At 37.2% G+C, this 23,751-nt stretch overlaps 2 protein-coding genes and 1 non-coding gene across 3 annotated transcripts; 1 reads left to right on the top strand and 2 right to left on the bottom strand.

Annotated features, from left to right (window-relative positions):
• The first annotated feature begins 148 nt into the window (after nucleotides 1–148).
• Nucleotides 149–3,771, top strand: LOC112028344 (uncharacterized). Its single transcript, XM_024061025.2, has 4 exons — nucleotides 149–347; nucleotides 1,581–1,679; nucleotides 1,769–1,920; nucleotides 3,249–3,771. Exons 1-4 carry the CDS (start codon nucleotides 168–170, stop codon nucleotides 3,634–3,636), a joined length of 819 nt encoding a protein of 272 aa, XP_023916793.1. The 5' UTR covers nucleotides 149–167; the 3' UTR covers nucleotides 3,637–3,771.
• Nucleotides 3,772–4,064: 293 nt separating this feature from the next.
• LOC112028343 (probably inactive leucine-rich repeat receptor-like protein kinase At3g28040) lies at nucleotides 4,065–5,315 on the bottom strand. Its single transcript, XM_024061023.2, has one exon. The coding sequence runs from the start codon at nucleotides 5,313–5,315 to the stop codon at nucleotides 4,065–4,067; it is 1,251 nt and encodes a 416-aa protein (XP_023916791.1).
• Nucleotides 5,316–7,456: 2,141 nt separating this feature from the next.
• LOC112033864 (uncharacterized) lies at nucleotides 7,457–12,794 on the bottom strand. The gene is made up of 4 exons (XR_010626976.1): nucleotides 12,066–12,794; nucleotides 11,763–11,963; nucleotides 9,952–10,197; nucleotides 7,457–9,504 (listed from the first exon to the last, which is right to left on the bottom strand). It is a non-coding gene; the product is annotated as an uncharacterized LOC112033864 (transcript).
• Nucleotides 12,795–23,751: the final 10,957 nt, after the last annotated feature.

Genomic DNA, 23,751 nt, shown 5'->3' with positions numbered 1-23,751 from the left:
TTTTATGCTTCATTTTAAAATTGTGACTTACTGTGCTGACGTTTAATCGGAAACTGAAAATTTTGGCTGTGAAATTTAGCAATAGTAGCCTCCTTGGATGACTTAAACTTGAGCTGTGCTTTTGGGTGCAATTGTGACCTTGTTTTTTGTTGGGTTCAATTACAGAAATGTACAACAATGTGGGGACCCAGCCTGGGGTGCCAAGACCACCAGTAAATGCAGCAAATGCTCCGCCTAATCCATTTGGGAATGCATTTTATGGAGCTGGTTCTGGGCTTATCAGAGGTGGATTGGGTGCATATGGAGAGAAAATTTTAGGATCGAGCTCTGAATATGTGCAAAGCAATGTAAGTGGCATATACTGTTATGATTTAAGACAACATTCTTGTTTGAGTTTACAAGGGATATAATATTATGATAACTTGAATGTTGTCATGTTGGTATTATCAAGTTTTTTCTCAATCTTTTATTATTTGTGTATCCATATGATGGATTAGAATGCACTTAAGCTCTAGAGGACACTGTCAGTGTGGTTATTGAAGTTGTCAATTAGACTTCTAGTTTGCAACTATTTTTTAGGGAAATCGACATCTTTTTAATGTAATATGCAAAAGCTTAGGTGAATTTATGGTACTGAAGTACATACCCTATGATCTGAATGATCTTGGGAGCTGTAGAATTGGCAAAGTTTGAACTTTTTCTTTTAAAACTGTCCATGCAGGGGTAGTGTGATCTTCCATATAAATTCCAAAGAAAATTAAAAATTTCATTAGTTACTTTCCTTTTCAAATCAAAATATATGACTGCCTTCCTCTTTAACATTTGTTAGGGAAAACACAACACACCAAAAGTAATACTTAAAAACATATCACAATCACAACCATCAACAAACTCTTAATCTTAACAAATTCAGGATTGGGTTTGAAGATTTTTTTTTCAATTAATCTGGGTTAAACCGGGGTCAGGCACGTATATTCCTGTTATTCTGTCCCACTAAGCTCATATACTCCATTATCTCCTTCACCACTTCTACCCTTGTTATTTTCAACCTTCCTTTGCTCCATTTCTTTCCAACTTGAAGTTGAAACCTAAAACATTTCGAAGTCATTAAACTTTATTACTCAAGCAAATTGTAAAACAACACTGATCCCCGGATTCTTTAAATAGAATTCCAAACTTATTATCCTATTAGGAAAAGAAAATAGTTTTACTAACCTAGTAAGAAAAGGAATTAAATTCCCTAAGAAAATAGGAAAAGAAAACAAGGTTTAACCAATTACATAACTTAAAGAAATTAAACAAATTGTAGACACCAGTTGATTAACCCTTAGGCCATACGTTAGCAGGCTCCATCCATAAGGCCACTGGTTGGGCCGTTTTCTTCATGTGTCTGCATCCATATTCCATAAGTCTGCATAATTGGAGGCCTGTATCTAGTGTTTGCACCAATAACTGTCATAAAATCATTGGGTTTGTCCCTTAAATATCTGGGTTCTCTTATATGAAAGTACTTTTTTTGTCAGTTGCATTCTTGATCCATGTTTGTCCTCTGTATTGATATTTTGTTTCAAACTAAACAGATAAGTAGGTACTTCTCGGATCCCCAATACTATTTCCAAGTGAATGACCACTATGTGAGGAACAAATTGAAGGTTGTTCTGTTTCCATTCCTGCACAGGGTAAGCAATGTTCATGCTCTGTTTTCTTGTAGCAAACTTTTTCCTTCCATGGTAGTTATATCTTTTTTGCTTATTTTCCTTTTCTCCAGGGCCATTGGACCCGGATAACTGAGCCAGTAGGGGGCAGGCTGTCTTATAAGCCCCCAATTTATGATATAAATGCACCAGACCTCTACATTCCATTTATGGCATTTGGTACCTACGTTGTTCTTGCTGGCTTCTCATTGGGTCTTAATGGAAAGTATGTGACTGAATTTTTTTTCTTTCACTGTAATAATTAATCTTCCTCTTTTATTCCATATCACAGGAAATTAATTTTCCCTCATTCTGTTAGCATTCAAAGTGAACACATTTGTGGGTGGTTGTCTGTTGCTCTTTCTTTTCAGTGTCTTTTATTATTAAGTTTGTTAGGTCTCTCATCTACAACAAAAAACGTGTACTATGTAGTAGTCATATTCTGTTCCCCCTCTTTCTAGTATCACATTTTTCAAGATTTTGTGGTCACAGTCTAATTCACCATATCATTGTTGTATGATATGATCAACATTGAATTCGTTCCTCTCCTCAGAATTGGTAACTGTTTTTGTTTAAAAAATTATTGAGTATTTCCAAAGTGGTGATATTAATAGTCACTATGGCACTATTAGTCCAGCTATTTTCATTTTAAAGCTTAACATCTATACAGAAAAGGCTATAGTTAGTAAATGACAGAGATGTCTTCCTGTGATGGCATTTATAATGGTAGAGTTGGTAAGAGGTGGTTGGTTGCCTGTTCGCAATGGCAATCACCATAGCTTCTATTGGGAACTTTGGGATTATAAATGTATTAGCATGTCTTTTATTTATTTATGTCTCTGCTATAGGGCTTGTGCTTTTGTTTTGTCCTCCCATCTTCATCTTGAGTGTCAGCAAAAGTTGGAATAGCTTCACAGGTTATGCCCAAAAATATGTATAGATTTATGCTCTTTTCATTGAATATCCTTGTGTCAGAAAGGGACTTGGAACTGTGAATTGGAGTACCAAATATCAAATGGATCTGATACAGCTCAGACTTGGACCCCTTTAGCAGGCCAGACAACCTTGTTTTACAGATTGGACCATTTATTCTCCCAAGACCTGCATGGTATTGGGGTAGACGTTCCCATTTGCAATCAATCATAGAACTTGTATAGTTATGAAGTTTCACTTAGTAGAAGTGTTGATTGATAATTGATTCCACCTCCCGCAAATGAGGGAATCTTGAACTGTCCTCTTCTCTTTTGTTGTAGAAATCTTCTGGATATGACAATTTCTTCTCTTTACTCTTAAGTAGCAGTTGAAGGATTTGTTTGCATTGTGTTGCTTTGATTCTGGATAGCCACCCAACTTTCGTCATCATCATTATGCAAATTCTAATTCAGTGCCTTCAGATTTAGATTTATAGTTATAATTTGGTTGTAGTCTCCTTTTAATGTTATAAAGTTAAACTCAAATTGTTTAATTTTCATAATAATTTGTTGCTCAATCCCTTTATTTCCTTTTTCTCTTCTTGCCTGCAAAATTTTTTAAAATATTTAAGTATATTGCCAGGTTTAGCCCAGAAGCTCTGAACTGGTTGTTTATCAAGGGATTGCTTGGGTGGTTTATGCAAGTCACACTTCTGAAATTAACACTGCTGTCATTGGGTAGTGGGGAGGCACCCTTGCTGGACATTGTGGCTTACGCAGGGTATACTTTCACAGGCATGTGTTTGGCTGTCCTTGGGAAGATTATCTGGGGATACTCTTACTATTTTATTATGCCTTGGACCTGCTTATGCATGGGAATCTTCTTGGTGAAGACAATGAAGAGAGTCCTCTTTGCAGAGGTGAGGAGTTATGATTCAAGCAAGCACCACTATCTCCTGCTCTTTATTGCTCTGGCTCAGTTCCCACTTTTCACATGGCTTGGCAACATTACTGTTAATTGGCTTCTATAAATTGCTTCCTTTTACAATGTAGAAACAGCTTGTGTTTATAGCAGTTTTTAAAAGTGTTGTAGTCAATTTTCTCGGTTTTATATTAACTGACCATTCTTTGCTCCCAGATTCAGCAATCATTTTGAAAATTTCTTCTTTTGGTTTGTTTCCTGTTTGCGGTTGTTTTAGGAAATGTAAGTTTTAACTTCAGAAGCATTTATACAGAGAATTGGGAACACACCTAACCAGAAATTAATTAATGAATAAAAGATCCATTCATGGACTTCACATTCATAATTATTTGATTTTATTGGTAGAAAGTTAAACAAGCTTTTCTACTTTGGATAATGACTTGGATTTACTAAAAAATAAACTGTTAAATTTCCCTAATGACTCCATGATGCCATTGTGTTCTGATGAATCTCTTATTTATTGATCTGATGAATTGCTTACCCACCACGATTGTTCTTTTTAACACATTCTGAAGCTGATCTTTGCCTTCTGCGACACAGAGGTATGTCCCTTGGACACCTAAGGCAGTTGTTTGCAAGCCTAATTTTTATGCTTGTTGCGTGACGGATGAACTCTGGTGGTAGATTTCCTGACAGAAAGTTGTTATCCAAGTTCAGAGCTCTCCATGGTCGCCCTGGTTTGTCTCCATATTCGCTTGGTATTGGACCAGAGAACAGATTATGTGCCAGATTAAGTGTGCTTAAATTCTGAATTGTGGCCAAATTGACAGGCAAATTACCACGAAAATGGTTATTTTCTGCATCAAGCACCTCAAGCGGGGTCTGTTCTCCAAAGAAGTTGACAGTCTCTATTGCGGTGAAGCGATTGAGTGAAACATTAAGGTGAACCAACCTAGGCAGTAAAAGAATATCCTTGCTGATGGTATCTGAAAATCTGTTGTCACTTATATCTAGCCTCCTAAGGTGTGTGAGCCTCTTAATTGGAGAAATATGGCCTGAAAGTAAATTATGGCTTAGGGATAGTGATCTCAATCTCACAGGAAAAATTGGAAAATTTCCATGGAACTGGTTGGTACCAAGATCTAAAGTTTGCAGCTGCCACAACCCTCTAAGGTCAGGGATTGTTCCAGTGAATCCATTGTTTGACAAGCTCAGGTAGGTCAAGCTTCGTAATCCAGAGATTTTATTGGTTGGAATGGAGCCAGAGAAACTATTTCCTGAAAGGTCTAGATATTCAAGATTCTTAAGCGAAGGGATTGCTCTAGGAATTGGGCCTGTGAAGTAATTATCCACCAGTGAAAGTCTGGTGAGCTTTTTAAGATTGGAGAGGGTTCCTGGAAATGGTCCTCGAAATTTGTTCTTGTCTAGACTGAGGATGGTGAGCTCAGTTAGGTTTCCGATTGATGGTGTCAAAAACCCATCATATCCAATTCCATCGAGATCAAGTGCCGTGATTCTCTGAGAAGAATTGTCTAGAGGATTACTGCATAAAATTCCTAGAAACTGTCCTCCCATAGCTTGGCATGGATCCAAGTTGAAATCCCAAGTACTAAGGTATGATGTTGGAGAAATTGAGTTCGGATCAAGGCCACGCTTCAAGGCACTAAGTACTTCAATATCAGCATCTAGTGTTAATGAATGGGTAAGCCTTGGAATAGAAATGAAAACTGTGGTTACAATAACATAATGGAAACTAAGGGAGAAGAGAGAAGGCAATAGCCTAGCCATTACTTCAACTGTTCAATGGTAGCTGGGTTATTGTGAGATTGTTGGTATGGCTGGTGTCCCAAATGCTCCTTATATTGGCCTTAAACCCCGTTGTGATGGATGACATAACTGCAAAGAACCTGTAATTGAGGAAATAGTTATTCTAGTAAATTCCCAGGCCATGCCAAGAACTTGGGGTACTTATTTACATTGAAATCTTTAAAATAATGTTGGAAGATGGGTGGTGCTTTCATTTTGTTTTTAGACAACTAAACCTAACTTTTCTTAAACAATCTTTTAATCTTCTCGTTGCTCTTACCGTTCATTGACATAAAGACAGCCAAACACATGGGGCAAAAAACTAAACAACTGGTAGGTGGACTGCTGTTGATGCCACAGGACAGGACTCTTTCACATGATACATAATCTTCCATTCTAATCTAAATTCTGCACCCTAAGATCAAATTCAAATGAGAAAATATATCATGTATCCGATATATGTATCTTCTTTTTTATTGTGTGTGAAACTTACAATCATATTGACGCACATACTGTGAGAGGAATGATACATATATTGAATACATAAGATAATTATTGACTTTGAAGATGGACTAGTCTTAGTTTAGCTATGTCTGTTGTCACTTTTAGAGAGGGAGAGAGAGAAAAAAAAATCTCGCATATTCGATATATGTATTTCTTTTTTATAGTGTGTGAAACCTAAAATCATATTGACGCACATACTATAAGAGGAACGATACATATATTAGATACATAAGATAATTATTGATTTTAAAGACTAACTAGTCTTAATTTAGCTATGTATGTTGTTACTTTGAGAGAGAGAGAGAGAGAGAGAGCCCTTGTTTCAAATATGGGGACAACCCTCCCGCCCAACCCTTTGCTTGCTTTATAATTTTTTTTTCTACGAGATTTGCTTGCTTTATGATTGAGTTCGGTATTTCTTTATCTTTTTTTAAATCACTGTTTGGGTTTATCAAATAAAAATTTAGTATATTATTTAGTCCTAAGAATAGCAACAAATCGCTTTTTTTAAATCATACAAATTCAAGTTAGTTTATAATTGAGGTCTTTTTTTTTTTTTTTTTCTCTCTCTTTTTCAAAATTGATTTAATCACACATACATGCTCAAACACGCTCAAACGTAATTATATATGTGTTTGCTATTTTGAATGAAAGGTGAGGGAAAATTTTAATATTTTTTAAAATATTACTAAAATTAAAATTACAAAAAAAATTAATTCAAATTTTTTAGTATCATAAATTTTGTTTTGGATGTTACATTTGATATAAAATTGAATAATTCATGTATTATTGAGTAACTGGAAAATTTTAAAGCTAAAATAAAATTATAGAATATTTCTTGATTCAATTACACACTTTCGATTTTTTTAACATCATAAATGGTTTTTTGAGATACAATTTTTTTTTAAATATAAAATTGAATAAATCATAAATGTTTTTTAGATACTATATTTTTGATAAAATTGAAGAATATATTACTGCGTAAATGAAATATTTATAAGCTATCAATTTAAATTGCGCATTTCTATGATATTTGTAGCATATTTTTTGCTTTATTCACCGTGTTATGACAACTTTATTGAAAATTAAAATCCACCTCTTAAATATTAACTTTAATTTTGAAGCAATAACTTCATTTACCAGTCAGTTTTAACAGGGTTAAAAGAAAAAAAAAAAAAAAAAAAAAAAATACACACACACACACACAACTTTTCAGAACTTTCACTTTTTATTTTATTATATATATATACACACACACAATTATACTTGCACCAATTTTTAGTAAATAAATAAGTGGTAAAAAGCTGCTTTCAAACCCAGATTAATAGAACCAGCACTTACTAGATTTATATATATATATATATATCAACGTTTCTTGTAGTTGTTATTCCGAAAAACTTGCTTTGCAAAAAAATAATAATAATAACTTGAGTACACCTTTTGACTTTTACAAAGACAAACAATTTCCCAGTTGGCAATGTACAATTTCTAGTGTTTTTCTACAGAAAAGCAGTGTGTAAATAAACTAGCAAAGGCAAAGAAATTATTTCTTCCCAATACAGGATATATGCTTGTTTGACAACAATGGATTTTGTGTTAAAACTTAAGAAAGGCAGAAATGATACAAGATATCCAAGAAACTAGAATTAAAAAAATGTGATCAATCATAAGTTTAGGCCAATATTAACAATGTGGTCATATTTCCCAATCTTGTCAAAACTGAGGCATTTTCTTACCCCTTCCACATAGAAGATGATATGTTGGCCATTATTGACAACTTCTTGGAGATCGTTTGTAACTATTAAGATATAAATTAGAAAAAATACTCAGGTAAATCAGCAAAATTGAAACAACTGGATGGATTGACAAATATTTACATAAAGAAAATGGGTGAGATGGAGCGCCAATTTCAGCCATTACTAACTGCAACACCAGCATCCCTGTAGTGTTTGTACTTGCCGGAGAGGCATGCACTAAGTCCCCCATGAAATAGTTCCCTCCAGCAGTGCCATTGACACCAGTAACAACTAATTGCTGGCAAATAACCTCATTTTGAGAGTCTCTATTTCCAGCAGCCTTCTGAGATTTACACCTAATCTAAAAAGAGCTGGCAATTAAAAAGGGTTTCTCACAAAAACCAGATTCATGAGCTGAAATCTGTGGAGGTTGTTGTCCTCAATGCAATGTGCTGTCCATAAGCATCTTAGCGGCAACTCTGACTATTCAGTCATCATGCTGTCAACTGCTTTTGCATCATGACCATTACCAGAATCATCTGAAATGTTATCGTGAACACCATCATCTTGGACACCATTATCCGTGGAGAGTAGGTTCTCATCAATGCTATCATTCCCACTTTTCAATTCCATTCCTTCATTCACCTTGATGACACCAGAAATTTCAATCATATCAACCACTTGTGACTCAACAGGCAAGGATATAGCTGAGGAGGTCTTGGTTTCAGAATCAGGAGTATTGGAAACTGTAGGCTCAAGATCATTATCTGCAAGACCATCTTGACGGGTCACTGTGCATTGCTCCAGAAACTCCCTAGTTGACAGAGGAAAATCAATGGATAGTGGCTCCACATCCATCATATTTTCATCGCAATCTTTATCTTGAAACCCATTTACATCACTGGAATCAACTTTGGACGGGAGATGCTTGCTTCTTGTATTGTCCAAATCTCTGTCTCCATTCTTGGAGAAGACATTGCTTGCAACAACCTCATCAACAGAATATAGTCCAGGTGGGGAAATACAGATGGACGATGGCTCAACATCCATCTCGGCACAACGAATTTCTTCTCCAACATTCTCACCAGAGATGTGATTTCCACTAGTAGCCAAATCATTCAGTTCATCACACACATCACTGCTAATAATGTGAGGAGCATCATTTACATCCCCACAATTCTCATCATGAGCTGATACATCCTCGTTCACGCAGTTACTTTCATTTACTAATTCTGTATCTTGGTTAGTAAGAGCCATCTCAACAGTTTCTTGCTCGATGTTATCTACAGTTTGACTCTGAATGGGATCTAAAGCAGTCTGACTGCTATCTAAATCAACAAGTACATTCAACTGCTTCTGTACACAAACTGCTAAAGAAATAGCATGATCACAAATCAAAGAATCATGGGGTTGGCAGTGTAGCATGTCAATCAATGCCTTGTGGTACTGGAATATGCTGATAGATGGCATAGTAGATCCTCGTTTACGGCAAAGATTAATAACTTTGAACATATGCTCACACATATTGCCCATTTCTGCCCAAGTACAATTGCAAATACCAAACTGTGAACCAGGATTCCAGACAACATATACTTTATCCTTAACAAGCTGGTCGGCAACTTTTGCCCATCCACCTTGTATGACAACATCAGAGTCTGGAATCTTCAATGCTTTGCGCCAAGATGTTAAACCACTCCTCCACTCATCTTTCCAATATCGTGCAAAATCATCCTTCCCTGAGTACTCATCAAGCCAGAAGTAAGAATGCACTTTTGTACCCAACTTATCAACCAATCAATCAGCACATTGATAAACAACAGGGTCCTTCTCATTCAACAACCTAAGCTTCATCTGGCTGTGGTAAAACTCCATTGCTGCACATGTCTCCTGGCTCGCAAGTGGAAGAGATTTTAGTGCCGCAGTCCATGCTCCTGAGTCCTGAGTCAGAACAAAGTCTCAAGTCAGTAATTTCTTAATAAAAGAAAACAGACTTATATAGAAAAGCCAATGGACCCCATAGTATTTTAGAGTAAGACTTCATATCTTTCACCTCATACGATCAAGTTGATCTTTAATAATTAAGATTACTAATTCATTGGGTGACCAAATCTTAGGAACCCCAAACCAAGTACAAACATACATAAACTACACATACACACTCATATATAACACAAATCTTGATCAATACTTGGAAATGACCACCCATTCAACAGTGTAAATTAGCAGTTTGGCAGTAAATGTGGAAGACTGCAATAAAATATATATATATATACACACACACATATGTATATATTTTATAAGTGAAATAAACAATATATATTTTCACTTCCCTCACACAAGGGAAAGAATTCCTCCATTTAGAAAAGACAGTGACCAACCTATTCTAGGATACCATATCGCCTTAAAGGAATCCATAAAATCTGACTCATCAATAAAATCTTCCAATAAATCCTCAAACAAATTAACTGCTCCTTGTCCTCGGCAGATGTTATCCACTGCCTGCTCAAGCCGTCTTGATATCTTGACTTGCATCATAGTTTCCAAAACATTTCTTTACTAAGTTTTTATGCCACGCATGACGGACCCGCCAGAAGCATATCAGTACAGAGCACTCAAACACATCCCTGAGAAAATTGCATAAAACATATATAAATTCAACAATTCAAGTATGTACAATTCATTAAGAATATAGAAGAAGTCACAGCCACCACGCTAAAAGGTCTGGCTCCACTACGGTAAATTTTCAGCATGCTTAGTAATCCAGGCTACCCAAGTCAAACTCATATATTGGACTAGAACCACCAAAAATTATTGTTAATTTGTCCTTTCAGCTTGATCAATGCAAATCTTTTGTCTTATGCAACTATATACGAAATATAATACTTCCAATGGTTAAATACATATTACTGAAGCTACTTTTGAGCCATAAAATACAATAAGAGATGAGACACCAACAAGATAGTCTGAATCAATAAGCATGTACACCCTATATTTGGGAGCTTTGAAATGGGAATTTTAAGGGTTGGTCACTGATTTTGATTTTGTGTACCAAAACCCTACATATATTTATGATTAAACTCAAGCAAGTGCATCATAAACATGCGAATCAAGTTATTGGGTAACCAGCTTCCCATTGATGCAGGACAATGAGCTCTCAAAAGGGGACTTGGTGCTTTAGGGAACAAAAAGATAGGTAGGACCCTAGGAATCACCGCATAGGGTTTGCTTGAAATCACCATTAAGTGATGAAAGTAGAAAATAGAAACGTATACGGTTACTTGGAATCATCACCAAACATGAGATAAAGGTAGGAACCTAGGAATCTAGGCTTCCTTGGAATCACCACCAAGCACTAGAACTCTAGAAGTAATCTTCCAACACAAATTTCATTCATTTAGGATCAATTGCATTTTCAGAGCCTAAAAATAGGCCTCCCAAACTACATCATAGAAGGAAAGGAAATAAATTGAAACTGATTACATTAAATACAAAAACAAAAACAAATTAAATATTAAAAAGTGTTACCATCCATTAGCATCAATCTATGTTAACTGTGATCAATCAGATTAATGGGCATATTTGGTGTCTACACCACCACCCCTATATGGAGAAATTATCAGTCCTCCTGGAGGACCATGTTAGCAATGCCTAATGGTCCGCCCATCCAATAATAAAATTTCATGTGTATCTTAATCACAACCCTAATCACAATATTGAATTAAAAAAATAAATAAATAAAAACCTTTCACGAGAACAGCTAACATCATTGTAGCCTTCTTTGACTCTGGTGTTTGCAGATTCCTTACACAAGAATGCTCAGATAAATCAAACTGAAAGCCAACCTACACCAGCATTGTGGTGTAATGAACTTGCAGGTGCAGGTGTGAAAGTTAAAGGAGGCAGCGGTGATAGTAGGTATTGCCGTGGACTTTTTATTTTATTTTGTAAATGCTGTGATTAGGATTTGACTTAATTAGTTTGAACACATGGAATTTTATTTTATTTTATTTTTTGGATAGGTAAAAACATGGCATTTTATTATTGCTGAACTGGTCCTCCTAGAGGACTGAATAATTTCTCCCCTATAAGCCAATGAGATCCATGGAATAATTTTCTACCAAAATGTTTATTAAATCATATAGTTATTAATATACAGTTTGAAATGTGAGTGGTCAACTTAGCAACCAACCTGATTGTAAGGACATCAACTAGAGGATCATCCACAATGAACCCAGCCAATTTCCAAGTAGGATCTTTTGTGCGAACTCTATTGTAAAAGAGCCCTCATCCATCTATGCACATCTGAACTTGCAAATCTGGGTGCTATAATCCAAGCTACAGGGATTGCCTTGTTGTCCGAGTTGAATACAACAAGACTGTGAATCGGATACTAGATGAATTTGCAAAAAGTGCAGTTAGTTTCTAAGGACACTAAGGACTTAGGTTACATAAACTTTAAAAAAAATGATATATAGATAAAATAAAATCAAACCTTCAATTTGTTTGTTCTGAACCTTGAATCAGAAGCCAGAAGGCTGCAATTGCCAAACTGAATCATTTGCTGTAACTGCCACTCTGTTTGAATTCCCAAAGTGAAAGGCTCTGAATCAGAGAAATCTTCATAAAAGAAAACATGATTCTGATGGCTTGCAACCCACATGCCGATGCTGACTGCATCATCTGCATCAAGTTCATATGTAGAACGTCAGATGCTCCTCTCCTGTCTTCGAACATACCGGTGGCTTAACTGGTCATCACAGTTACTTGGTCCACCTTGTCTTACTACCGATTCACTGTGTCTTTGCATTATTGTCTCCACAGAAACCCCAACATGTAGTAGAGATAAGACCCGCAGATAGAGATCCTCTAATATGTATGGAGCAAACATAGCACGCGTTCCAGCAGCCTTAGTATCCTATGGACCATGGCATGGCAACCCCTTCTTATCTACATGCTTATCTTCAGTATATATGATTAGTGCTACTGATGGTTCAGCAATTAAGCGCTTCATGATAAAGTGGCATGTGCACCCTCTCTTAGTATTTGGTTGGCCAGCATTTTTCTTATTTGGGACATAAGTTGTCCTACTGGGTCATACAATGCCACCCTTACGGTGGTCATCAAGACCAAAGGAACACTAATACCTTCACAATCAACAAGCTATGTGAAAACTCATGATGTACTAGTTACTAAGAACTCCTCTAAAGGAACAAGTTTGAACTTATAGAATATATTCAAGAATGCCATCAACCTTTGGCTTGCACGTCATCTCTGGATGTCGTCGTTGCCTTGCTTCAACATGAAATCTTGATGGACAGTCTTTATTTTCTGATTCACCCTTTACAAAATCATTCACTCTAGCAAAAGGGATTAGAGCAACTCTATTGATTTTGTCACGCCAACCTTCCACCTTTGACCACACAAGGTCAGCAGCAGAAAATTCCAAGGTTGGAGGATTCTGTACAGGAAGGGATAGAATCTCGTCCCACCTGGCCATCTGCAACTTACACAGCCAAAAATAAAAAGGCAATAATATCAAATCAACCAACTAGGTCTATTTGCTTCCGTTCTTTCAAACAAAAGCTCTTTAAAACCCCACAATTTTCTAGATACAACTATTTCAAACACCAATTTTTCAAAAGGGCACTAAAAAAAATTTGTACAAAGCTGACACTTAATAAGCCAAAGTTAATCTTTTTAAAAACTCACGTTTTTCTGGGTACACCTTTTTCAAACGTGACTTTTGCAAAAAGCTACAAAATAAGAAAGAGAACTAAACTAACAATAAACGCACATATCATAACATCCAAAGAAGCAAAAACAGCTGCGCAAGACATGTTTGATAATGAATCCTTGAACAATTTTAGTAAAAGGTGGCACAACACAAACAAATGGCAATTACCCAATTCAAACATAATATCAAAAAATACACTTAGAACACACACACGCACACAAAACAGAGCATCATACCCCATCATCAATCATCCAAATTTTCGCACACATCTCATCATATCACACAATAAAAACAACCCAATTTTGGGTAGAGGAAAACCGAAACAGAAAAAGGGTACCTTCAATCGGAGACGACGGTTGAAGAAGAAGTGGTTTGGTTTGGTTTGGTTTGGTTTCTCTGGGGTTTAGGATTAGGGTTTAAGCTGGGTGGCACTGTGGTTTTGTTGTGTATATCTTTCACACTATCTACAATCACAAAGAAACGGTAGCAAATGAATATCTCTATTTTATTCCCTTTTAAAATTTAGCCACCTGTCTCACTAAATAACTCAACTAAATGCTGGTAACAAACAGTATCTATTTATATGTTTTTCAAAACTCTAAATTCAATAATAAAATAACAACTTAAATAATTTTTGAAAAAATAAACAGCAAATAACCAGTGCTTAACATCACCTCCAACATAACTGAGACAAACCTAGATGCTACCATCAGAGAGCATATTACAGCGACAATATCTTGTTCTCATAGTCAATAATACCACCTCGACATTACATCATACATAACTCAGATTCTTTTTTAGGGGGTTGGGAGGAGGGAAGGCAGGTGGGCAAGGGGGGTTTTGGGGATATAGAGAGGCAGTGCTTACCTATGGTTTACGAGGAGCGGCGGCGAACTACTGCGGCTGCTGTTGCTACTGCTTCTTCCTTTAATGGGCCTTCTCGAGCTACGACGACTCCTTGATCTCCGAGGTAACTTGCGTGGACTAGGTGATTCAAAAAAAAATAGTATTAATTTAGTATTAAACAAAAACCTCATTTAAAAAAAAAAAAAAAAAAAAGAAAGAAAAGGCTGGATCAATGCGAGTGAGTGAAAACGTGTGGGTTATGGGTTATGTAGGGTAGGGTTTTTAACTTTTGTTTTTATAGTTTAATTAGATATTAGATATCTAATTAGTAATTAATTTAATTATAGCTATTTAATTAATGATAAAATGAAAACATTGAAAAGGCCGGATTATCCTATCAAAAAAAAAAAGGCAGGATCATATGAAAAAAATAAAAAGAAAGGCCCAACGGTCTTAAAAAAAAAAAATGAAAAGGCCAATATATACAGGAAGCCAAATATTTATAAAATTTATATTATATATTTAATATAAAATATATTATAATATGATTCGATTCGGTTTTGGCTGGTTTAGTGCATTCAAACTTGCCACTAAAACAAAACCGAGTATTTTCAGTTTTTAAAAATTGAAAATTGAAACTGAACCGAACCAAAACTGAACCAAAATTTTGGCAAATGTTCAATCAATTTTTACAATTTGTCGGTTTTGTGCACACCCCTAACAATCACAAAGAAACAATAGCAAATGAATATCTTTATTTTATTCCCTTTTAAAAGTTAGCCACCCGTCTCACTAAATAACTCAACTAACGGTGTTAATAAACACCGTATGTTTATATGTTTCTTTTGTTAGAGAACTCAACCACATCCAAAACAAACCTAATCCCCAAACCCACATAAAATCAAATGAGAGAAGAGGAGAATAGATAAATTAAAGGAAACTAGAGAACAAACAAAGGAGAAGGAGGAGGAGGATCAGTGTGCTTTATTGCCTAAGATGGAGGCAGAGCTCAAGGGTTTCAAGCTTTCAAGCCTAGGCTAGACTTCAGTGAGAAGAGAGAACCCAAAAGAGACACCATAAAAGTGGCTAATGGTGGCCTACTATGGCCACCCCTAGACAGGAGCCATAGAGATCCGATAGTGGAGAGAATGAGAGATCTTCAAGAGTTTGAGATGAGAGTGAGATATTGGAGGGATATGGTTAACAAAATTAGAGAAAGAGAAGGTGTTAACACCGTTAGCTAAGTTCTTTTAACAAGATAGATGGTTAGGGTTCCAATTAGCTCAATTTATAAAGACTCTAATTCTTGAAAGTATTCACATCAAAGATGTGAAAAATGCTAAAAATTCATTTTAACACTAAACCACCAAAAAAACCCTCTACATCAATGTTGCTAATCCTAAAAATTTTCAGCAACTTGTTATAGTAAGTTGTTACTGCTAACAACTTACTATAGCAAGTTGCTGTGTTTTTTAATTAATTTATTTCTTTCTCTCTGACTCGTGTCTCTCTCTTCTCTTTGCAAAATTACCTCTCTTCTCTTTCTCCCATGCCTTGGTTCGTTGGTTGTGGTTCATCGATTATGGTTCGACAATTCGTTGGTCTGATTTGGTGGGTGAGGTCACATGGTGCTTTCGTGGGTTTGATTTAGTGGATTTGGTGGGTTTTGTGGGTTTGATTTGGTGGGTCTCAGTGGCTAGTGGGTTTTGGTTGTTTTGTCTCGGTGGGTCTCAGTAGTTTTTGTCTTGGTGGTGTTTCTTAGCGGTGGTGGGTTGTTGGGTTGCTCGATAGATCTCGATGTTGTTGTGATTGGTTGTGTCATGGGTTGTGTTGTGGGTTGAAGCCAGTTGTTGTGGGTTTGTGGTGGCTTGGATGGTGAGAGTGAGTGGGTTGAGTTGGTTTTGTTGTGGGTTGTGCTATAGGTTGAGACCGATGGTTGGTTGTGTTGTAAGTTAAGGCCAGTGGGTTGAGGTTGTTGGTTCTAGGTTTGTGGTGGCTTGGGTGGTGAGGGTGAGTGGGTGGTACGGATAAAAAAGAATTATAAATCATAAATAAATAATATTTTAATGAAATGTTAAAACAAATAAAACCTTTTATGTTGGGTTTATAAAATGAAGTGTGAAAATAGATAAAGTAGTATTTTGGAATGCTGCTAAAAACTATATTTTTTAGTATTCTTGATGTGAATGTTCTGAATAAAATATTTGGAGTTCAATCTCCATCTACACCAAAAATCAATTAATGTTTTGGTATGATAATAAAGAACTATCATTAGATGGTTGAATTTTAAAAATGGTATCTAAGGTACTGTATACTATACTTAAGTTTTACCCTTCAAATATATATATATATATATATATATTTGGTTGAAAAATATATTTATTTGAGTGTAATGTTAATGTAAGGACTAAGTTGAAAAATGCTAAAAAAATTATTAAAATATACCATTGTCCCTAAAATTACCCATAATCGATATTAGTTCCTGCAATTTAAAGTCATGGCTTTTTTAGTCCCAACAAACCTAATTAAAGGGAACATTTTTTTTAGACCTAGAATACTTTTTTTTTTTTATGAGAAGAAAGACAGTGCATATTATTAATAAAGGAGGCTATTGAAATCAGATTGAAGAACAAGAATAATGTTAGGTGAAACATCTTCCATCTAGAGAACCATATGGGAAGAACAAATGGTTCTCCGTGCAAGTGAATGTGCTACCGTATTACAAGGCCTGCTTACATGAGAAAAATTAAAATCAATGAAAGATAGGGAGACAATGTGCTGCACATCAGTTGCTATGTGACCAAACTGTGCTAGTGATCTACAGCCACTTCATAGGGTGTTGATGAGAATCAGGGAGTCCCCTTCCAATATAATTCGATCCGAACCATGTTCTGCAGCAAATTCCACTACCCTTCTACCTGCAAGTGCTTCCAATTCTACAACCGTGAATGGCAAGGGAATATTTTGGGAGAGAGATGCCATCACCAAGCCTTGCTCATTTCTTATCACTGCCTTGATTCCTGCTCAATTTTCTTTAGCAAAAAGGGCGCCATCAGAATTAATTTTATACAATGAAGCGTTTGGAGGTTTCCAAGAAGTTGCTGGGAGGATCCACGATGGAGGTTTGCTTGTAATGCCGAGAACTCCTGAAACCGATCCTTGGCCTGTTGAAGAAGCTGTCTCAGTGTAACAATTTGTTTATCTAGGCGTATATTGTTTCTTCGGTTCCACACTGCCCAGATGACCATTGAGAAGAGACTGGGGTCCTAATTTTCAACCAATATGCAGCCAAGTAAATCAATAAAATTGTCACACTGTTTTAGCCTGCTGTGATTCTATAGGGGGACTTCTTGTCATAATTCAACAAGTTTCGGACAGAGGTATAGGGCATGGTGAACATCTTCATGTTTGTCTTTGCATAGATCACATCTGTCATCCGTGATAACCCGGCGTTTCACTAGATTCATCTCTGTTGGAAGGGAGTTTTGGCATGCTCTCCAAACTAGATTTTTGACTTTGCCACGTACTTTCAGTTGCCATATAGCTTGCCACAATGGTTTTAACGAATCGGAACTTGAGGGACCCGGTTGTTGCTTGTGAATTTTTGCCAATAAAAATTGGTATCCAGACTTCACAGTATACTCCCCATCTGCATTAAAAGGCCAAGTTAAGATGTCACTCTGCTGGGTGCGACAGAGAGGTATTTTTCTCACCTCAGCCGCTTCAAAATCCAATAGGCATTGGTCAAGCAACTCCTCCTTCCATACCCCATTTTCCTGATCGATAAACTGACATACCTTTATTCCTATGTCCATATTCTGGATTGGTGATACAATCTTTGGCCTATACTTGACAGGAACCCAATTATCTCCCCAAAAATTGATTGATCTTCCATCTGCAGTTCTCCAAATCCCACCTTTTCTAATAACATCTCTCCCTTTCATAATACTTTTCCAAGCATGCAAAGCAGAGCTTGAAGTCTTCACTTCCATAATAGAGCAATTCGGAAAAAATTTGGTTTTAGTCCTTATAAGATGATGGCACATCAATTTTCAATTTGACTCTAGCATTTAAGGTGCTGAAACTGATCTCATTAAATTTTAGGAACTAATCACTTATAGGCTAAACATTAAAGGATGAGTGTATTTAGTTCTAAAAATTTATGCTATAAGAAACCCGGAAAATTGTTACGTGGTTGATGGATTGGCTGTTTTACAAAGTAGTGGTGACATTATCATACTCATAAATTAATTCATCTATGTAAAGCCCATTAACACACCATTGAAAACCCAACAAAAAGACAGACCCTTCCCCCACTAGTATAAAGCCCAAGTTAAGCCCATACAAAGAAAGGGAATGCAAGGAATGTACAACAATATTTTCTTTCCTTAATTTCAAACTTTGTTTTGGCACTGAATTTAGAAGATTAATTGGTCAAGTTGATAAGTTGAATACAATCACACACTTTAATTGTATGTTTGTTTCTCAAAAAAAAAAAAAAAAAAAAGATTGGGTAATTATCCCACATTTACTTAGGAAAGTGTGTTGTATATGGTATAACTTACGTCACGCTCCCTTAAAAGTTACCATGGCTTTTAAGTGGAATTGTAGTGTACCTTTGTGTTAGAATCCTTTTCCCTTTCCCTTATGTGTGTGTGTTTGTTTCTCATAAAAAAATAATTGTAAATAAAATATAGGTTAAATTACAAATTACACCTTATAATTTTGCTTAAAATTTAATTTAGTAATGTAATTTTAAATCTATTCAATTTATTCCTCTGTCTTTTAAATTTATTAAAGCATGGTCTATTTATAATAATTCAATTCTAGTTCCATTGTAGACAAGGAATACATTACTTATTTGGAAATTAATTGATTTACATTTCAGTACTCCAAAAACATAGTGTAGGGTATATTTTTGTGGCCCAAGCTCAAAAGGTTTGGATTATGAGCCCAATGAACACAGAACAATGAATTTGTAGAGATTGGGTGAAGAACTAGGTTGATTGTAGACTACGCAATAGTTAACTATGGTGCTAAGAAGGAATTGATAAAAAACACACTTCACAGTCTTTCAAATTGATGTCCGAAGAGGAATATTATTCAATGAAAAATCAATACAACCCTCCAAAAGTCCATTTTTTCTCTAGAAGCTCTTTCTTTATATAGCATCCTCCCTCATCATCTTCATCGTCCACTTGTTCTTCATCTAAGTGTCCACTTGAGTATATGTCATGTCAGATTTCTTCCTCGGCTTTCTGTGAGTGGTGGTAGCTGGATTGACACTGTTCAGGGGTCTTCTCCACATTAATGCGGCCAGAAAAGCAGATGTAGTGCATTTAATGTGGTGGTGGCAGCTTTTCCTTTTAGATATTTCTCCATTCTTTTTATCTCCAGGCATGTCCAAAGCTTATCCAGATTGCTGAAGTCATTAGTAAGCTTATTCGAACCCCCCAGATATTTATTTGACCAAGAATCTTTACATCCGAGGAGAATGATCTCTTTGGAACTGGTGTTTTCTTCAGACGGATCTTCTTCAATCCCAGGTATCTTTCTTTCGTGCGGAATACTCCTCAACAATTTTCACATCTTCGAACATACAGTAACCTTTACATAGGGCTTTGGGCTCAATACATAAGCTTGAGTTTTTGCCCCCCACAATAGCCCCTCAAAATTTTAATTTTTTCCTTCGCATCCGAGGAGAAAAAATAAGATTTTGATTTGCTACGAAGTAAAAGTCAAAAATACAAAAATATCTTAGTTCATACGTGTAGGAGCATAGATTTATGCGCTTCATAACTGCTGCTGCCGTTTCAAGATTTCCAAAGCGCTATTAATTACTTTAGGCGGCGTTTTGTCTTTGCCATCTAACGGTGGACTAATGATCCAACGGATGTGGTTCTTCCTCGAAATTTGGGCGGGATAACTTCTGCCCCTTCATTTGTCTCTATATAAAGCCCTAGAGGAGGTTTTTCTTCCTTTACTTTACATATTCTCAGACTTTCCAGCGAACAAAGGCATTCAAATCGACCAAGCTCTACAATCATCAAATCCAGAATCTACAAGCATCTCTACGAGTTCAAAGATCATTTTCCGATCCTGTTTGTGTAAGTTCTCATATACTCGTCTTTAATCTGCTCTCGGACACCTTTCTTGGCCTTCGAGTAGTCGCCCTCTAGTCACTGCATTTAGAGTCCCTTCTTTCTCGTTTGTTTAAGATGGGTAGATTCCAGTATCTGGTGGACAGCCCCGCTCAGATGGAGTTTAGGGCCACATATCGTATACCTAAAGATGTGGGTTTGAGATATTGCCCCCTAGAAAAAATACTAATAGATCGGAAGTTGGGTGAAGTGATAATCCCCATCATCATCTTCCTGGAAAGGGGAATAACTATTCCTATGGGCTTCATCACCACTAACTACCTTTGAAACCATAGGCTTAGCCCCGAGCAATGTCCGCCCAATGTCTTTAGAGTCTTAGGAGCCATCGATGATTTGAACCGCCATCTAGGCTTGGGACTCACCTGGCGGGACGTGGTACATATGTACAAGTGCCACAGTCAGAAAGGAGCAGGATATTACTTGAAATCCCGATCCGATGCTGTTAGGCTCGTCTCCTGTCTTCCCAAGTCTAACAAAGGGATGAAAGATGACTATCTAATCGTCTCGGGCACTTGGCATGACGGTCTTCACTGCCCAACCCAACCAGGAGAGCCAGGTAGGGGCATCCTAGATTCAGGCTTGCTAACAGTAGACTTAGGATTGACATTTCTTTGCAATTTTGTCCTCTCTATCTTGTTATTTTCAAGTTTCTGATTAAGTTTTATTGTGATGTTGACAGATAAAAACCATGTCTCTCCTCGACTGAGTCTTACCAACACCACCGCGCTCAACTATCTATTACGATCGAAAATTTTTGTGAATGAAGACGGGCAACTCTAGTCGGTTCCCCTCATTCTTGGTTACACACCCAAACCGTCCGATTTCTAGCCGGTCGGAAACGCGATAAGACAAGGAGACTATCGCATCAACCGAATTGACGTTGCTCGGAAGGATTTTTTGGCTCCGTTCGATCTTCCCCCGGTGCCACATCCAAACCCGCAGGATGTACCTCTGCTCATCCAGCCGGTTCAACAAATTCCCCTCGAGCCAGCAGCAGAAGGCGAGGGTGTTGCTTCTTTGACTTCATCACTCGAAGAATAAATTGACAAATTCACCTTCGGAGAGGCCTCAGAAGAGGTTCAAGTGATACGCGTTCCGGATGCCAAGGAGGAAGTTGACAGGCAATCCAGTGTCCATCCTCCTATCTTAATAATAGTTATTCCAGAAGTCTCTTCGGACGAAGAAGACGATATGGCAAGTTTAAAGGATTTGATGAAGAATAGGAATAAGAAGGTTGGACCCAAGGACACTAGGACATCTCAACTAGTTGTCAGTCTCCCTCCACCAACTCCCCAAATTTCTGCTAATTTGGGCCTAAAACCAATGCCAGATATGAAGAAGAAGAGGCCCATCACGATCGAGGAGGAGAGGGAGGTGGTGCCTACAAAAGGGGCAAAGCAACAGAAGGTGGATAAAGGCCAGCGGGGTAAAAGGGCTTCATCCACCGAGAGCCGATATCTAAACCCCATTGAGCAAAGGGCCACGGGCTGGATAGCGGATTAAGGGTTCCCCCTGGCTGATGAATGTTTGGGGTAAACCGTTGACATTGGTCGCACTTCTTGACATATTCATGAGCTTCTTTTTGCATATTCGGCCACCAGTAACCTTGGGTAATGGCTCGATGAACCAAGGACCTACCTCCAGTGTGGCTCCCACAGATTCTTTCATGTAGCTCTTCCAGTAATAACTCAGCTGCTTCAGGATGCATGCATAATAAATACGGTCCTAAATAGGAACATTTGTATAATTTTCGGTCTTCGAATAGTCAAAATCTGGTCGCTTTCCTCCGAATATTTTCAGCTTCGCCCCTCTCTTTAGGCAAAATATCCTCCTTCAAGAATTTAATTATAGGATCCATCCAGCTGAGTTCGGCCTTGATTTGGTGAACTTGGGCTACCTCTCTTCGTGACTCTACAGGGCCATGCAGGTCCTCCATGAGGATAACCCTCGGCAATCCCTGCGCCGAAGAGGTAGCGAGGATGGCTAAAGAGTCAGCATGCATATTACCATTTTTGGGGATATGCAGCAAGTTAAAAAATTCGAACTCTGATTGCAGGTGCTTAACTCGGCTCAGGTATCCTTGCATTCTCTCATTCTTCACTTCAAACTCACCTTGTACTTGGCCAACGACTAATCTCGAGTCCAAGAACACCTCCACTGACTTTCCTCACATTCTTCGAACCATAGCCATTCCCATTAGTAGAGCTTTATACTCTGTCTCATTGTTTGTTGCCGAGAAATCCAATCTTAGTGACTTTTCAATGATGATTTTTTCGAGGGATATCAGCACTAGCCTCACTCTAGAACCCTTCTGGTTCGCTGCACCATCCACATACACTTCCCAATGTGAGGGGCTTTGTTGAGAAATTATGCCAACCGATTTTTCATCCATGTTCGAGGTTGGTGTTATTTCTTCTACCCTAGGCTCCATGAACTCGGCCACCAAATCTGTAAGGACCTGGCCCTTGACCGATGTGCGAGGCATGTACCTGATATCAAAAGCCCCTAAGATCGTGCCCCACTTAGCAATCCTCCCAGTGTAATCAGCACTTCGGAGTATGGACTTGAGCAGGAGCTGGGTGAGAACAAAAACTGTATGAGCTTGGAAATAATGAGGGAGTTTCCGCGTACCAAGTACCACAGCCACGATAGCTTTCTCCAATGGTAAGTAACGAATCTCAGCCTTATGCAGCGACTTACTTACATAGTAGACTGGCCTTTGCACACCGGGATCTGCTCGTATTAACACCAAGCTCACAGCACATGTAGGGGTCGTCAATGGGCCGGGTCGGGCCGGCCCGACCCATTTTTACTTGGCCCATGGGCATAATGGGCTGGGCATAATGGGCTATTAGCTAGTTAATGGGCCGGGTCGGGCTGGGCCGAAAGAGGAAACTTTAGCCCATGACCCTACCCATGGGCAATGCCCATTTTGTCTTTAGCGAATTGGGCTATCGGGTTGGGCCTAATGTGTCACCCATGGGCTTGTGTTAGCATATTATTTTATTATTTTTATGAGGAATGAATCAATTTTTTATAAGGAAATAATCAATCTATTTTTTAAAAGGAAATAATTAAAGAATATAATACTTAATTACAAATTTTTTTACAGTCAAATCTATTTAATTTTTTGTTTTGTTGATGAAAACCTATTTAATTTTTTATTTATTAAGGCTTTAAATAGTTTTTTTTTTTTAATTTTTATCTTTAATAAAAAAAATGTCAAATGGTTAATTCAAATTTGATAGACTACTAAAAAAATATATATTTTGTAAACTACGTTTATCACAATTACTTTGGATATCTTAGTGGTTGAGGAAATTCTCTTAAGAAATTCCTCTATGATATCTCAAGATCAATCCTTCATACACTTCTTATATATTTTTGTTATGAATTATGAGTTATTAGGCTGGGCTAATGGGTTAGGCCAACGGGCT

The sequence above is a fragment of the Quercus suber genome, unplaced genomic scaffold (assembly GCF_002906115.3).
Source record: "Quercus suber isolate HL8 unplaced genomic scaffold, Cork oak 2.0 scaffold_929, whole genome shotgun sequence".
Taxonomy (NCBI): domain Eukaryota; kingdom Viridiplantae; phylum Streptophyta; class Magnoliopsida; order Fagales; family Fagaceae; genus Quercus; species Quercus suber.
The sequence above is the reverse complement of the archived record's forward strand: the minus strand, read 5'-3'. Positions and strand labels throughout refer to the sequence as shown.

What these genes read in the sequence shown, in the direction of transcription:
- LOC112028344 (XM_024061025.2), top strand. Translation starts at nt 168, where the DNA reads ATGTACAACAATGTGGGGACCCAGCCTGGGGTGCCAAGACCACCAGTA. An exon ending in CTGAATATGTGCAAAGCAAT is followed by an intron (nt 348 to 1,580) that starts GTAAGTGGCATA and finishes CAAACTAAACAG; the next exon opens with ATAAGTAGGTACTTCTCGGA. An exon ending in TCATTGGGTCTTAATGGAAA is followed by an intron (nt 1,921 to 3,248) that starts GTATGTGACTGA and finishes GTATATTGCCAG; the next exon opens with GTTTAGCCCAGAAGCTCTGA.
- LOC112028343 (XM_024061023.2), bottom strand. Translation starts at nt 5,315, where the DNA reads ATGGCTAGGCTATTGCCTTCTCTCTTCTCCCTTAGTTTCCATTATGTT.